Source organism: Cydia fagiglandana, chromosome 11, assembly GCF_963556715.1.
Source record: "Cydia fagiglandana chromosome 11, ilCydFagi1.1, whole genome shotgun sequence".
In the NCBI taxonomy this organism is placed as follows: domain Eukaryota; kingdom Metazoa; phylum Arthropoda; class Insecta; order Lepidoptera; family Tortricidae; genus Cydia; species Cydia fagiglandana.
In genome coordinates this window covers 99736-116961 of record NC_085942.1, presented here as the reverse complement: position 1 = coordinate 116961, position 17226 = coordinate 99736, and the positions used below count along the sequence as shown (strand labels likewise).

General features: G+C 44.0%; 1 protein-coding gene across 1 annotated transcript; it reads left to right on the top strand.

The window, feature by feature from the left end:
- The first annotated feature begins 1805 nt into the window (after positions 1-1805).
- On the top strand, positions 1806-15518 carry LOC134668626 (beta-alanine transporter). The gene is made up of 10 exons (XM_063526067.1): positions 1806-1929; positions 2237-2432; positions 5742-5910; positions 7149-7247; positions 7501-7660; positions 9480-9729; positions 10457-10642; positions 13828-14027; positions 14270-14448; positions 15297-15518. Exons 2-10 carry the CDS (start codon positions 2239-2241, stop codon positions 15516-15518), a joined length of 1659 nt encoding a protein of 552 aa, XP_063382137.1. The 5' UTR covers positions 1806-1929; positions 2237-2238.
- The last annotated feature ends 1708 nt before the right edge of the window (positions 15519-17226 follow it).

Below are 17226 nucleotides of genomic sequence, written 5' to 3'. Positions count from 1 at the left end.
AAAAGAGTCGGGCATAGCCCGACGGACGAGGCACGCTGTCCGCATTCTAAAGCCGGGCGTGGAAAGCGCCTCCATGCCAAAGGATGGCGCAGCCCGATATATGCGGCGCTCTGCGTGCATTTCTGTACTGAGGACGCCCTCGCAAAAGTAAAGTAACTTCAAATAGTAACGAAGTCTTGACCCCAAAATTAATTAAATAAAAAATAAGTTCAAAAACTAAAACCCGACTACTGCAAATCGCGCTCTAAAAAGTATGAAACAAGATAGAATTCTTATCTGAAATTATCAAACAGGAAATATTATAAATGTTATCATTTTTTAATAAAAAAAAATACAACGTAATATAATTTACTACATTTTTTATATATTTACAGAGATTCAGAGGATAGCCGTAGTCGTATGTCGTATGCCACTTTACTTTAAAGTTTATAATCGTGGCATACGACAACGGAGATCCTTTGAATATCTCTGTAAATATATAAAAAATGTAGTAAATTATATTACGTTGTATTTTTTTTTATTAAAAAATGATTACATTTATAATATTTCCTGTTTGATAATTTCAGATAAGAATTCTATCTTGTTTCATACTTTTTAGAGCGCGATTTGCAGTAGTCGGGTTTTAGTTTTTGAACTTATTAGGAACTGGAGACGTCATGTCTGTCATTTTCTGTACAAAACAGTCTGCCGATCTTTGCGGGGGAAGGGGCACGTCAAACTTTGTACATGATTTGTAGGTACGTAAAGTACAAAATAGCCATGTCAGATAATCAGTCCATACAAAAATTTGCACAATATTGTGCAAGATTTTTGGCAGAGGGGTAAGCTCTTAAAGGCGATTTCGATTTAATGCATTAAGTATTCACGACCAGCCACGAAAAAAATTTGTATTAGTGTTGCGTGCCCATTGAACTTATAAATAGAGCGGGTAAATCCCGTCCCGTGGCCGTCAATCGAGAACAATTGATAAATGGGAAACTAATACCAAATCTGACCCTGACAGAGCCCGCGGCTGCCCCACTTTCTGCCTGCTTCCTGCCCCTGCTGTGTCCATTGCGGGTTTACTGGAAAACACTATTGTTCCATCTTATTTAGGTACATTTAGGTATGTCACTACTCGTAATTGCAGCATCTTGCAAGTTGAAATGGAACATTTCACGATACTCAAAAGAACAAGCAAACAAGTGCAATTTCTTTGCGACCACAGAAGGTTGTAAAATTAATAAGATCATTATCATGACCAAAGAGATTCCAAGGTGAAAGGCAACGCGCGACTAAGACACACGAAAGAGCACTATGTTGATAAACGAGTTCAATGTTGATACTCCTGTGTACCCCTCGCGACCTTGTTCCTGCAATTATGCGCTAATCGAATTGTCTGCGGCTGATGGGATAATTGCGCACGCGCTGCTCGCCGGCAAGCGGGCATGCGCGAGACCCACTACACCTAGAGGGTGTCCAGGAAGAAATAACAGTACCATTTGCTACTACATTGTGCCCCTTCTTCAAACTATTCATAAGAAGGATGGAAAAACCCAATAACTCGCTAGTTGAAGAGAAGATCGGGAATTTTCCAAAGTCAATTGCGTGAAGTCGATGGCGACAAAGAAAACGTTGCTCTAATATGTAGGTATGTAAGTATCCCAATCAGATACTTTTTTAATACCCGTTGGCACTTAAAATTGCGCTGAAAGTCCCTACACTAAGTCGTATTATTGACAAAGTTTTATACGTTTTTACACAGTTTTAATAAGACTAACGCATTACAAATTGGAACCAAATGTTAATAATCGATAGTATTAGCATCCCGCTGTGCATGGCCGGTAGCGGCGTTAGGGCGGCTGAAGTGGTCGGCGCTGCGCGCGCGCCGCCAACCGCCGCCGCCGCGGGCGCGCGCCACTCCGCGCCGAGCGGTCTACCCAGCCGCAGGTAACCAACTTGTTCTAATTATTGCTCGATCATAACGACTAGCAAAGAAATATTTGTGTTAATCTCTCAATAGGTTTTATGTAGGTACTTACAGATGGTGCCTTTTTACGTTAGATCCCTTGAATTAAACGCATATTTGTATATCGTGCCTTACGTTTAAATCGTCGCAAAAAATCACGAAGATTTGTTTTCAGAATTTTGCTATGCGCCGAGTTATATTTTAGCGACAAAAAATCGCCTCCTTTCAGTAAAAAGTGCAGTTTTGTCAGTATCAACCCATCACGTTACCACATCATCATCCCATCAGGAATGGACTTCGACGCGATCCTCGAGGACGTGGGCGGCTGGGGCCGCTACCAGAAGCTGGTGGTGTACGGGGTGCTCCTCCCGGCCGTGTTGCCCTGCGGGTTCCACGCTTATGCTCAGCTCTTCATGGCGGCGGAGCTGCCGCACTGGTGCGCGCCGCCACCGCACCTCGACCCACAGGACGCTAGGAACCTCAGGTAAAGATCGAAATTCGATGCTGCAGATTGGGGTTTCTTCTGGCAGCAGTTCTCTTAATGATGCGCCAGAATTGCTTACGTTTTGCTCTCTGTAGCAGCACAAATATAGGTATTCGCATTGATGGCAATTGTAAAAGTCTTGAGATACCACCAGCAGTTTACCTATATACTATCGTTCAGATCGAGCTTCTCACCCTTTTTCTTCTTAGGTCGGTCTTAGTTCTAACAAAATTGTGCGATTTTAACTGTTATTTATTCCATGAGCTCAAGGCACAACCCAAGTAACACACAAGCAGGATAATAGAGTAAAATTATCATGTTATTCAAATTAAGATTGCATAAATTTTGTGTATATGCGGTGGAAATTACTAAATTCGGAATAAGAAAATATGTGGGCCTAGTGGGGCCTTTATACCAATAAATGCTGAATAAATTTTGCATAGTATCGGTTTTGCATATTAAAACTGAATAATACTTATTTCTTACACAGTTACTTAGACATTATTCAGCTTAAAGCATTTGTGGTTACTAAAAGCTGCATAATAGCAGCATTAGCAGCAATTAGCTGTATATATTCTGTGTTGTATGATTTTAAGCAGACAATATTAAGAAAAATGTGATAGTGGCTACTAAATGCTGAAAAGAAGCGTCGGTGAAGACTTTCAACTGTATAAAAGCGGTTGCAGTTTCTGTTTTAACGCTAGTTTTTGAATAAAGGTGGACGCTATTACTGGAAGCTGTAATAAAGTCCACATATTATTTGTTATTCAGTAGCTGCATATATGGGTTAATTATGGCTTTTATTGACATAACGTCTGAATAATAAATACTAAAACAACACTTATAGTTAAGTTATAGCGATTTTAGTACACATATACTATATTTTCTTGCTAAAAGCTGCAAAATGAACGCAATGAGAAGCGCTATTCAAACTACTGCTTAGTATCAACAAGTGCGCAGTGGAGAGGGTTCCGTAGCTTTATACACGGTCAACAGTGCTACTTGAGTCTGATTGCTTTGAGCTTGAGCGTGTTTTTATTTTATTTTGAACGCATCAAGAATAAATACGCATATTCTTTAATCCAACCATTATTAAAAAAATCGGGGTTTAGTTTTCTTAACAATTCTCTTCGATTGGTTATTTTACACAAGATGCATAGTCCTTTTAATTAGAGATGCACCGGATATCCGGTTACTATCCGGCCTATCCGGCCACTATTTTACTATCCAGCCGGATACCGGATAGTGACCTTCTATTCGGCCGGATACCGGATAGTAACATTGCATGATTTCGGAGTAAACAAATTGGATTTAAGAAACAGACATGGTCATAATCGTACTTGTTTATTATTTTAAAACAATTAAATCATTCCACTGACTTGCACGCGCACTCATTTCGAACCTAGAAATGAGTCCGCGCGAGCGTTTACTAGGAAACAGGTCAAACCTGCAGAATGCGCACCTGAAAAACCGAAATGTAGGTATAGTTCCGCCGGCCGAATATCCGGCGGCCGGATACCGGATATTCGGCCAGTGTCCAGGCCGGATATCCGGAATCCGGCCAAACAACTATCCGTTGCATCTCTACTTTTAATGACGTAAAACAATTGCTAGTTACCATCGTAAACACTGTTAACTGACCATTTTCATACCTTACTGCAACGAGATAAAGTTTACCAATGGCCATTTAAGGTTGTTGTTAGTTGGCAAACAATGTGTCAAATGCTAGTTATTCATATTGTTGCATTAAAAAGTTGTAGACTGGACTGGGTATGAGAAAAATAAAATAATCACCCTCATAGCGAAATCGATTCTCCTGTCGAATTTGAACAGACTGTTTTTAGTTTTCAAGTGGGTCTACTCATACCCATCCCACACTGTACTCGTACTCATACCTAAACAATACTGCCCATATCAAACTATACTTAATTGTACTCATACCCATGATACCCGCTACTAATATGAATGAATGAATGATATACCCTCACCTTCGCACCTATACCATATTCATATTCATACCATACTCGTAACCATACCACTCATACTATATACATCTTCGTACTCACGTCGTACATCTTTGCGTTACCTTTACCTACTACATATTTGTCGGAACTGATAACGGAAAAAATAACTGTGTAAACTGCCGTGCCCCCAGATTTATCATATAACTTATATATTATATCGCGTTTATAATATTAGTGGGAAGTAGGATTGAATATTGCCCGTGTTACATACCTATAATGTTTTATCATCAAAGTAGCGAGGATCTATGTGGTTTTTACTATTTGTGTATAGAACCCTAATAGGCTTTAAGATTGAGAAAACAATTACTATTATACTGATGTTATTCAAAACTTGTTGTGTTAAGACCATTATTATCTAACATGTTGCTTAGTAACGCGAATAATGTGAATGCTTATTCAGAAATTAGCACAATAATAGCTGTGGCAGCAGCTTATATTCAGCACAGTCGGACGCCATTACGGTTGCTCACTTTCTAACCTCTACAATTATATAGGAATTGAAAATGAACTGAAAAACCCATTTTATTCATTTATAAAACTAGTTTTATCGTAGCATAACTTGTTAAAGTACATTTTCTATCACTAAAACATCTAAACAAAGCAGAAAAATTACAAATTTAAATGTGGAGTAGTAAATTTTCTATATTTACTTTTGAAACGGTGCATTATTTACGCGGCGCTTTAAAATTTTAAATAAAATGCATATATATATTAACAGTAAAGTCGCATGCGCAATGAAATTGAAGTTATGTAAACATCAAATAAATATATGGGTGATATCCTCCTTATTTTGTAAGTTTTCACTGCAGAAACTACACTTTGACACGAGTTCACAAATTAAAATGGAAGACAAATCATTGATTTAACACAAATATCTGAATATATTTTCTGTAAAAATGCACTTTGGAACCAAAAGCTTCATAACGTGTGAATAACTGATTCATTGTGTACAAAGCTGGATAACTTTGGTTTAAAAGCGGTATATAAGCTTTTGACAGCCTCTATACAAGTGTTATTCAGCGATTCAATGTGTGGGCATACACTTATATAGCTATTACATTACTGTTATTCAGAAATAAGCGGCGTGGGCACTGCCCACTTTGCGCCCAAACCTTCTGTATAACGTCTGTATAACGCTTATTCAGCTGTTATACAGCTACCTTATTCAGCATTAAGTACGGCATGCTCTATTATTCAAACAATATTCAGCTACGTTGTGTTACTTGGGAACAATCGAGAAGTGATGTTCTCTTGAAATGAAATGTATATATTGTTTTGATCGCAGCATCCCCATGGAGCTCCGCAACGGCGTGCTGCAGTACTCGCAGTGCAGCATGTACGAGCTCAACTCCTCGCTCGGCCGGCTTCCAGAGCCGGCTGATCGGCGCGTTGTGCCCTGCACTCACGGCTGGCACTACGACCGGACTGTCTACAAGAATACTGTCGTCAGCGAGGTATTTCAAAGCTGAATTGTTGTCCAGATAAATTAGATTAAACTTAGGTTTGGGTTTCAATTTGTCATTTTTGTTCCTGATAGGTATGTATAATGAATTGGTAAACCGATTACTTATATCCTCAATCTTGGTGAACCTCTTGGTGGAAGGATGACTAGCAGTAAAGTACGTAGTTACATATGTATGTATTACAAATGGTATGTGTAGGGAGTTTAATTTCTGGCAATAAGAAAGCGTTTCTATTTATCTATGGCATATGGCCAAACCTTACGGAATTTGGATTTGGATTGGGATCGGTACAGTACTTAAAAACTGTAAATCTCTGAAGTAGAATAACAGCCATACGAAAAGCCAACTAAAAAGCCATACGAAAAAAAAACCAGTAAATACAGATTAACAAAAACAATTGGTGGTTAGCACTGTTGCACTACACATTCATTTCAACGCCAAAGGCAGAGTAGCTAATTTTGAATTGGTATTAATTACTAAAGAAGATTCAAAAGAAATACAAACAAAAACGCCAGTAAATAAAATACAGATTAACAAAAACAATTGGTGGTTGGTTATACGTATATTTGATGAATCATGAGATGAGGAAATGAATATCTCTATGTAATTATGTACTTCTTTTGTTATGTTTTTTGACATGTAGTCTTTAGATTTTAGTCTAGCAACATTCTAAAATCTAGACTAGTATTTATATATATATATATAAATGGTTGCTGGTCTGCCGACGCGAAACGCTTCACTCGTGATTTGGGACGTCGACTCAGACAGAAAGGGGAGGGTCCCCGCTCCGAGTCGTTCCTTGTGCAAAGGCTGTCCGTGGTGATGCAGCGTGGAAATGCTGCGAGCATCATGGGCACCTTTGCACCGGGAACGGCAGGGAGCGGTTTGTTTTCTTAAATTTATAGTTTTAATTTTTATTTGTAAGCCTTAGTTGTATGTTTTTTGTCATGTATGTAGAACTTTTAATAAATATTTTTTTTTTATATATATATTACCTATATTTTTTTATGTTTGACGATCTTGTTGTGAAATTCTTAGTATTAAACTTGATCTGTATGATAATCCAATATTACTTAAGTTACTATGGAATAATATTAACATCTATGAATTGCTCCGATAATTAGCTTAACAAATAACTATTCATAAGTGCTTGTTGCTAGGCCTACATGAATAAAGTAGGTACCTATATTTGAACTGAACTGGATAATGAATATATGTTTGGTTTGCAGTGGAATCTGGTGTGCAGCAAGGACTTTTACCCAACGCTGGGGCTCGTGCTGCTGGCGGTCGGCGGCATCGTTGGCAACTACATCTTCGGATATCTGCAGGTAATAATGTAGTTAACAGGAGCAAGCTCAAGCTACGAGCCCGCCCCATTATTGCATACGTGTAGCAATTAACTAAATTCTCCAAAACGTTCAAAAACAGCTGATGCGATTTTGGTAAAAGATAATCAAGACCATTCCACACGCTTAAAAGTTAAGAGTGTTAAGTAATCGAATTTACTAATTATATCGCCATAAGAGTAGGTAGCCTATGTTAATGCTCCATTCACGATGATCACAATTTGTTGTATTGCAGGACACGCTGGGGCGCAAGCCGTCGTTCTTCATCTACCTGCTGATCGAGTGCGTGTTCGGCGTGGCCACTGCCTTCGCGCACAACTTCGCGCTGTGGGCGGCCTTCCGCGTCGGCGTGGGGTTCACCGTGCCCGCCATCATGGCCACGCCCTACGTTCTGGGTAACTACACCACACTTTATACAGGCCGCCTTCCACGTCGGCCTCGGTTCTACGTAAGATGTACATTCACATGAATGGGGTCAACACCCCAGACTACACGTAGACCTACTCAAGTAATCACGTGGAGCCTCCACGGTGGAGGTAGGACCCTCGTGTATCGTCCGTCCGTCCGTACCTTGAACTACTTACACTTACGTGTCTCGGTAAGTCAGTGGCGGATTTCCCATAAGGCACAGTAGGCCCGGGCCTAGGGCGGCAAGATATTAGGGGCGGCAAATTGTGACAAAAAATTCGCTGATGATAACAAAAAAAAATAACTCAAAATTAGGCCAAGCAACGAATTTTCACAAAATGGTACTTATAGAGGGAAATGCTTGAAACACAATTTTTGACTTCGTACCTAACTTTATTTGGACTACCTCTAGGATAAAATGTGACCTTCAAACCCCTCTCCCCCTCCGGCTCAAAGGCTACGGCCGGGGACTTTTGATATGGTGAACATATCACTCACCTCACTTTTCACTTCACTTTCACTTCACTTTCACTTCCACTTTTGTCACTTTTTCGGTTTTTCGCTTATATCTCGAAAACTATGCGTTCTAATGACATGATCATTATACAAATGAATGCTGGTTAAATTTGCTACAAGCTACAAGTTTTTTGATATCGTGAGGGCCCTCCACACTTGTGCGCGAATCGCGGAGCGAAGCCGCGAACGCGAGCTTGGCGTCGATTTCGCAGATTGTTGACGCCTTCGCGCCTTGTTCCCCTCAAAAGGAAAAAACGGAACTATTATAGGATCACTCGTGCGTCTGGCTGTCCGTCTATCACAGCCTATTTTCTCCGAAACTACTGGACCAATTATGTTGAAATTTGGCACACATATGTATGTCTGTGACCCAAAGATGGACGTGTAACGTAAATAAATGAATTTTAAATATGGAGGCCATTTTTGGGGGGTAAATGAGAAAACTTAAAATTAAAGTTTTTCAAACTACATTGTGTTACATATCAAATCAAAGAGCTCATTGTAAGAATCTCAAATATATATTTTTAATAATTTTAGGATAAATAGTTTAGCAGTTATTCAAGAAAATAGGCAAAAAATGACCATTCCCCTCCCCCCTTATCTCCGAAACTCTGGGTACCTACCCACCCAGGTAGGTAGGTAGGCAGGTAGGCAGGTAGGTGGGTGGGTCTGGGGTGGGTGGAATACCTACTAATTTGTCCTTTAAACTTCTCAGGAATTCGCTGGAGGCCAAAAGAAGGAAAAAAAATTATATGATTATAGGTATAGCCAAGTATAGCAAAAAAATGTTTTTCTTGTTTTTTTTTAGATTTTTTGAATGTTTTTGTAGGTACATTAAAAGTCAATGCTATAAAACTGTCACTTAAAATGAATAGGTAAGTATTTGATTATTTTTTTCGCAAAACCTATGTTCCCATGATCATATCACAAGGACGTGTAGTTTCTGAGATACAATAAGCGAAAAACCGAAAAATGTGACCTTCAAACCAAACTCCCCTACCCCCGCTCAAGGGGACTTTTGATATGTTCACCTCCTAAAGAGTCCAAATAAAGTTACTAAGTTAAAAATGTGCCCCAAGCATTTCCCTCTATACTTTTTCATTGCCAGACCTAAATGTAGTCAATATGATGGGTGATGCTGTGAAAGGGGCGGCTACAAGGCCTGGGGCCTAGGGCGGCAAAGACTGCAAATCCGCCACTGCGGTAAGTAGCTTAATTAGAGATGCAGAACTTATTGGCGGTACAGTTGTTACAGTATGACCCTAACGAGTTATTTTGTGGCATGTGTAGCGATCGAGCTGGTGGGCCCTGAGCACCGCACGCTGTGCACCATCTTATCCAACATCGCCTACTCGACGGGGCTGATCCTGCTGGCCGGCGTGGTGTGGCTGGTGCGCGACTGGCGGCAGCTGGCCCTGGCCACCAGCCTGCCCTTCCTGGCCTTCTTCCTGTACCTGTGGCCGATGCCCGAGTCGCCCCGCTGGCTACTGGCTAGGGGACACTTCGACAAGGCCGAGGTCATACTGCGGAACATGGCTAGGTCAGTTCTTAACGATATGTATAGACAAAGATATTTAAAGGAGGCAGTGGCTGATGCGAATATGCTTATGACGATTTCACAACGATATTCTATATCCTCAACTACAAATATAGCTAATGAATACAACATAACATCTATCAAGTTATTCGGCAATTTTGCTGCAGAATACGCCAATTTTTAAAAGACTTGGCGGAGTGATGCTTACTGCAGACGATCACGCTAGAAAAAATAAACCGACAGATAGAAACACAACGTGATTAATCTCAAAACGCATTATACAATTAGGTATGCATTAAGCGGAAGGGTCAACCCGACCCCGAGTACTCAAGTAGAGAGAACTATTGGGGACCTTTGATTGCGTCCTCAATTAAATAAATAGGTACAAGTGCATTAAATGGTAATTCCTTTGGCGAGTATCTAAGAGGAAAAATCAAAGTGGACAGAAATGGCCAACCTGTTGTGGTTTACAACATTAAGTGCACACGTTGTCATCCTCATAAAAAGCAGGTCAATAGCGTACATGCAGTGGCGTAGCTAGCATGGGTGGCACCCGGTGCGGAAATTGTGGGTGTCCACAAATATTTAAAAAGACTAATTGTAATTTTTGTTAAATAGCTCAGGATTTACGGACCGCCCCCGCCGCCCCCCTAGCTACGCCACTGGGTACATGCTATCAGGTGATCTACTTGTGACCGAACTCCTGTGTAACGTCGTACGTACGTTTCAGGATCAACAAGAAATCGTTGCCAGCCAACTACATGGTGCACCTGCGGCGGAGGTACGAGTCGGAGAAGCTGCAGCAAGAACTTGAGCGGGAGAAGTCGCGTCAGTACGGCGTGCTGGACCTGTTCCGCACGCCCAACCTGCGCAAGAAGACCGTCATCATCACCTTCATCTGGTTCACCAACACTAGGTTCTGTCTTGTCCTTTTTAAACCCCACTACCCTTTTTATTTTCATAAAGAACGTTTTATTTATCTCTCTTTATTATTTGGTGTGCGTGAAAGCGTCTTCTTACTTCACCGTCGTCATCAACATTTTATGAAAACTTTATGATTTTTCGATTCTTCCCTTTACTTAGGGGCTGTTCATAAATTACGTCATTTCAATTTAGGGGGGGGGACTGGGCATCGGATGACGGTAGCATGAAGTAGGAGGAAATGAGGTCATTTGAAGCATGATTTTCGGATGATTATAGGGGGGGGGGGTCACAAATCGTCAAAAATCGATGACGTAATTTATGGACAGCCCCTTACATGTAAATAAATGTTTGCGTCTTTTTATATCGACACTATGCACTTTCTGTTTCAGCTTTCAATTCATTTGTTATTCTTGCCTATAGTTCGTTTTTTTTAGCATTAGAAAGAACTCCGCAGAAGCAAACGTGCAGTTTTTATCAGGCTCGTTAATTGTTAATCAATGCCCCTTCCCAGATGGAATTTGCAGAAGGCGGACTGGGCTGCCTTTGCAAAAGACATGGACTCTGCCATAAGATGGATCCCTCCAACTGCCGAAAATTATACGAGATTTGTCGGACTAACAACTGCAACGGCAAAGAAACATATCCCGCGGGGTTACAGAAAAACCTATGTCCCCGGTTGGAGTGAAGAGAGTGAATAACTTTACCAACAATACAAACCAACCGGAGACCAGGAAATAGGACGGCACCTCCTGGAGTCGCTGGACTCGGAGCGAAAAAACAAATGGTTGACCACTGTGGAAAGGATGGATTTCAAAACCTCAAGCAGGAAGGCGTGGAAAGTTCTAAACAAACTAACGGGCAAATCGGGCTCAAAGAACGTATGCGTGTCTCAAAAACTAATAGATTCGGTAGCCAACCAAATCGTTGAAACGTCACGTGTAAAAGGAGATCGACCTCACACTAAAACCGTTAAGAAACTTGCCCAAAACCGGAAAAAGGAGCTTCCCGTTGACGACATCATTTCGAGACCCTTCACAGTAGAGGAAACAACTTACGCTATTAAACTCCTTAAACCAGGCAAAGCAGCTGGAGAGGATGGCATATACAACGAATTTATAAAGAATTTGGGGCCTAATTGTAGAAAATGGCTGACAGGCTTCTATGCGGATATACTGGCTAGAAATAAACTGCCTTCTACTTTCAACTACGCCAAAATAGTAGCCATCCTCAAACCCAACAAACCAGCAGATGACCCAAAAAGCTACAGACCAATAGCCCTGCTTAGCTCTCTATATAAACTTTTAGAAAGGCTGATTGCTAACAGAATCACACCCCTTATTGAAAAAGTCGTTCCAGTGGAGCAGGCGGGATTCAGAGAGGGTCGTAATTGTACAGATCAGGTACTGTCCCTCACGACGCATATTGAGACAGGATTCCAAAAACAACTAAAAACAGTGGCTGTCTTTGTGGACTTATCTGCAGCTTACGACACAGTATGGCGGCATGGCCTACACTACAAATTAATGAAAGCGGTCCCCTGCCGAAGAATCACTAGCCCTAGCCTAATAATCAATATGCTATGTAATAGGGAATTTGTCGTCCATCTAGGTGACAAGCAGAGTCGTCCTAGAAAATTACACAACGGCCTACCACAAGGATCCACCCTGGCACCTCTACTGTTTAATCTGTACACCCATGATCTTCCAGAAACAACGTCCAGAAAATTTGTCTATGCTGACGACATTGCTTTAACCCACCAGCACAGTACTTTCAAATCGTCGGAAACACAACTTACCAAAGATTTGCAATTGCTTAACTTGTACTTTAAAAGGTGGAGATTGGTACCAAATGCTAGCAAGACAGAGATTTCCACATTCCACCTAAACAACAAACTGGCCTCATACACCCCCTCAGTAAACTTTGACGGTAAAACCCTGGTATTTTGTTTTTAGTTTTAAGATATATTTTGTATTAATATGTATGCTAGTTTTAAGGTATTTATCTATGGGCCAATAGTTGCCTGAAAATAAATGTTTTCATTTCCTGGTATATAACCCACAGCCAAAATACCTTGGCGTAACCTTAGACCGCTCTCTTACATATTGCTCCCATCTTTGTAAGCTGAGCAAAAAACTAGGAACCCGTAATAACATCCTGCACAAGCTGACTGGAACCACCTGGGGAGCTAGCGCTGACGTGCTCCGTACGACGGGACTCAGTCTGGTTTATTCCGCTGGCGAATATTGCGCACCCGTATGGCTCAATAGCGCGCATGTGGAAAAGGTTGATGTCCAGCTGCGAAAAACCATGCGGTGCATAACCGGTACCATACAGTCCACTCCGACACAGTGGCTGCCAGCTCTGAGCCACATTGCTCCGCCGCATCTTAGGAGACAACAAGCCCTGCTAAAGGAAGCAAACAAAATTGACTCGAATCCAAAGCTGCCCGTCTACTCGGAATTTTTCTGTCCTCCTAGGTTACGCTTAAAATCCCGACATCCACCATACAATACGGCACAGGAACTTAAAGAGAGCAGCTTTAACATCAAGGATAAATGGAGAGAGGACTGGATTGCCAACTTGCCCAGGGCATCCCACGCTAGTTACGATCCCACCCACAAACCGCGAGGTTTTTCGGCCCCGAGACGAGAATGGTGCCAATTAAATAGACTCCGCACTGAAAGCGGGCGATCCGGAGAATTTATGTTTAAGTGCGGGTGGCGAGATACACCGAAGTGCGACTGTGGAGCACCTGTACAGTCCATTTCCCACATTGTTCACGAGTGCCCAAAAAGAAAGTATCCAGGAGATCCTCTGGACTTACTTAAGCTAAGCGAAAACGCAGCCCATTGGGTGAAGAACCCAGATATTCATTTGTAAATTTGTAAAGCGACCATTGAATTGTATTAATGCCATACGACTAAATAAAATTGTTAATAATTAGTGAATTATCTAATGTAAGTAGCATGGTTAATACATATAATTTACTTCAAATTGTTAGCGCTAAAAGTGCCAGATTTAGAACCACAAGCGAACTTCTGCGAAGTTCTTTCTAATGCTAAAAAAACGGACTATAGAAGACATCGATTGAGGAACCGACCGTTGTTGCTTAGTTGTATTTTTTTTACTTAGATAACTTATAGATACAGTAATGAAAAATGTACTTATTTTTCCCAGCGTGTATGTAGGGCTGTCGTACTACGCGCCGGTGCTGGGCGGCGACGAGTTCCTGAACTTCTTCCTGGCGGGCGTGGTGGAGCTGCCCACCTACCTGTTCCTGTGGCCCAGCATGGAGCGCCTCGGCCGCCGCTGGACGCTCTGCATGAGCATGGTGGTCGGCGGCGTGGCCTGCCTCACCACCTTCCTTGTGCAACACGGTGGGTCGCTGACTCTTCACATTACTAGCACGTGTGCTGAAGCTGTATTTAGCCAGTCCTCATCGTTTAATATTTTTATCGTCCACTGCTGAACAATAGGCCTCTCCTCGGGTATGCCGTTTCTTCCGGTCATAAGATTAGCTCGAGAATTCAGAACAGAAGTGACCCAAAATAGCAAGCATTTACATTTTGTGTTACCGTTACATTGTACCAAGACTACAAAGTTGTTTGGATGTTTGCAGAAGAGCACGTGACGTTGGCGCTGTACTGCGTGGGGAAGATGGGCATCTCATCAGCGTTTGTGGTGCTGCCCCTGATGGCGTCGGAGCTGTACCCCACCGTGGTGCGCGGGCTCGGCATGAGCCTCAGCTCCGTGCTGGGCATGCTGGGGCCCATCTTCATCCCGCTGGTCAACTACCTGGTGAGTGCTGCCCCTGATGGCGTCGGAGCTGTACCCCACCGTGGTGCGCGGGCTCGGCATGAGCCTCAGCTCCGTGCTGGGCATGCTGGGGCCCATCTTCATCCCGCTGGTCAACTACCTGGTGAGTGCTGCCCCTGATGGCGTCGGAGCTGTACCCCACCGTGGTGCGCGGGCTTGGCATGAGCCTCAGCTCCGTGCTGGGCATGCTGGGGCCCATCTTCATCCCGCTGGTCAACTACCTGGTGAGTGCTGCACTGATGGCGTCGGAGCTGTACCCCACCGTGGTGCGCGGGCTCGGCATGAGCCTCAGCTCCGTGCTGGGCATGCTGGGGCCCATCTTCATCCCGCTGGTCAACTACCTGGTGAGTGCTGCACTGATGGCGTCGGAGCTGTACCCCACCGTGGTGCGCGGGCTCGGCATGAGCCTCAGCTCCGTGCTGGGCATGCTGGGGCCCATCTTCATCCCGCTGGTCAACTACCTGGTGAGTGCTGCACTGATGGCGTCGGAGCTGTACCCCACCGTGGTGCGCGGGCTCGGCATGAGCCTCAGCTCCGTGCTGGGCATGCTGGGGCCCATCTTCATCCCGCTGGTCAACTACCTGGTGAGTGCTGCCCATGATGGCCTCGCAGACTCACCAGAAATTGGGAGACGTATATGTAAAGCAGAGACGCTTTCCAGATATTCGTAAATTGACCCGCCTGTAGCTATCTCTATTGCACGCTCATAATTATACTGCTGTCCCGCCCAAGATGGTGGTTGTCAGTGCCACTGTGCGAGTTTGACAGTAATATAATTATATGTATGCACGTGCAAAAAAGAGTGTCACATGTAAGAAAACAACGTGCAGGGTTCGGAGATGCTGGTGCTGCCGCTGGTGATGATGGGAGCGCTGCTGGTGGCGGGCGGCGCGGCCAGCCTGCTGCTGCCCGAGACGCTGCGGCAGCGGCTGCCACAGACGCTGGCCGACGGCGAGCGCGCGGGGCTCGACACCGACTTCTGCTGCCACCCGCCGGTGCGCGAGCGCCGCGATCCCCTACAACATACTACCATGTTTGCTGTTCATAAATAACTATACCTACCTACTTTTGTCTTTTATTTTGTACGAAACTACCGGTCTTCACATTATACCCTACACTTTGAGTGGTTAATTGAGGGAAGTATACAAATAGAGGTTAGTTTCAATAAATAATTTTTAAGAAAAAAAAACCGACTTCCATGGGGGCCGATGAAAGATTATTGTAGATGGTACACTATGTAGAAAAGGAGGTAAAACCACCCACTTTTCTACTATCATTTCGCTTCTGTATAATGGCTCCTCTACAGGATGGGCCAACGCCGGCCACTCCAAGGGACGCAGCCATGCGGTAGAATGAGATAGCAATATCACTTGCTCCCTCTAACGCATAAATGCGTCCCTTGGAGTGGCCGGCGTTGGCCCATCGTGAAGAGGAGCCATGAGGGTCGTAGTTCTAGCCTAACCTAACCCCATCCTCAGATAGCAGTTCGGTTCTGTGTGGATCGCAGTTCGAACCTAATCAAACCCACTTTTCAAGTAGCATTTCGTTTCTGTAAGGCTCGCAGTTCTAACCTAACCTAATCCTTGTTCGGTTCTGTGAGGATCGCAGTTCAAACCTTTTTTTTTTTTTTTTACATGGGGAATGCGTCTACGCATACCGCCGGGCCTGGGAGAAACCCGGACGATTATGTGGGACTCAGGGCTGTAAAGAGGCCCCACTACCCACTAAACCCCATGGTGTCCTCTCGCCGCTATGGTTGCGGGGTTACGGGGAAGCTCGCGCAATGCGTCCGCGACCCCGCAGCGGCTATCCTGACTAGGATCCATACCCCTATTTTTTTTAGTGATCTTCCCTGTGGAAGCGCTTCCGGAACACGAGGATGCGCATACCATCTCGGGAGCCAGCGTCATGGGCGGGGACGCCCCCATGTCCGCCGCCCGCTGGCTCTCATCAGGGCGGCAGGTTCCGCTCGTGAGCGGCACGTCTGCGGCCTATGCGGCGGCGGCGCATTGGGTCAGCCTCGGCCCGGACTTCCCGTTCGCGCTCGGCCGCCTCCTTGTCTCCCATGACGTGCTCGCAGAACGTGAGCACAGTCTCCCACGCACTTTCGCTGCCCAGCATGACCTGAACTACGGCTGGCAGCGAAAGGTCTTGACCTACCTGGGCGACCAACGCCTCCCGTTCCTCGCCAAAAACTGGGCACTCAGCCAGTGATCGCAGTTCAAACCTAACCTAACCCACTTAATGGCGCATGCCGTGCGGTGTACGGGGGTTTAAGCGGGAGGGGCTAGTAAGATTCGCATCATCGTACTTTATACTTACATTAATTTTATGGTAGGTAATCATAGTTGTTTATTTAGTTAAGGTATCATAGTGGTTTTCTGGGTCAAGGTCCGGGTCCGAGTCCGGGTCCGAGTCCGGGTCCGAGTCCGGGTCCGTGTCCGGGTCCGAGACCGGGTCCGAGTCCAGATCCGAGTCCGGGTCCGAGTCCGGTTCCGAGTCCGGGTCCGAATCCGGATCCGAGTCCAGGTCCGGGTCCAAACCGGATCCGGGTATGAGTCCGAGTCCGGGTCCCAGTCCAAGTCAAAATTGAAATTCGTAATCACCAAACGTGTACCATGCGTCATTGAAGAGTTCTGTTCTGGTCATCATCAGCAGTTCCACTTCATCAAATGCGACAGTTTTTAATGTAAATGCTTGATTTTATGATGAAAATACAAAAAAATCTATACGTATGCCTTTAATATTTGAGGAGTTCCC

Coding starts and splice junctions, on each gene's coding strand:
- LOC134668626 (XM_063526067.1), top strand. CDS start 2,239: ATGGACTTCGACGCGATCCTCGAGGACGTGGGCGGCTGGGGCCGCTAC. Junction 7,661..9,479: donor GGCCACGCCCTACGTTCTGG/GTAACTACACCA, acceptor TGGCATGTGTAG/CGATCGAGCTGGTGGGCCCT. Junction 9,730..10,456: donor ATACTGCGGAACATGGCTAG/GTCAGTTCTTAA, acceptor CGTACGTTTCAG/GATCAACAAGAAATCGTTGC.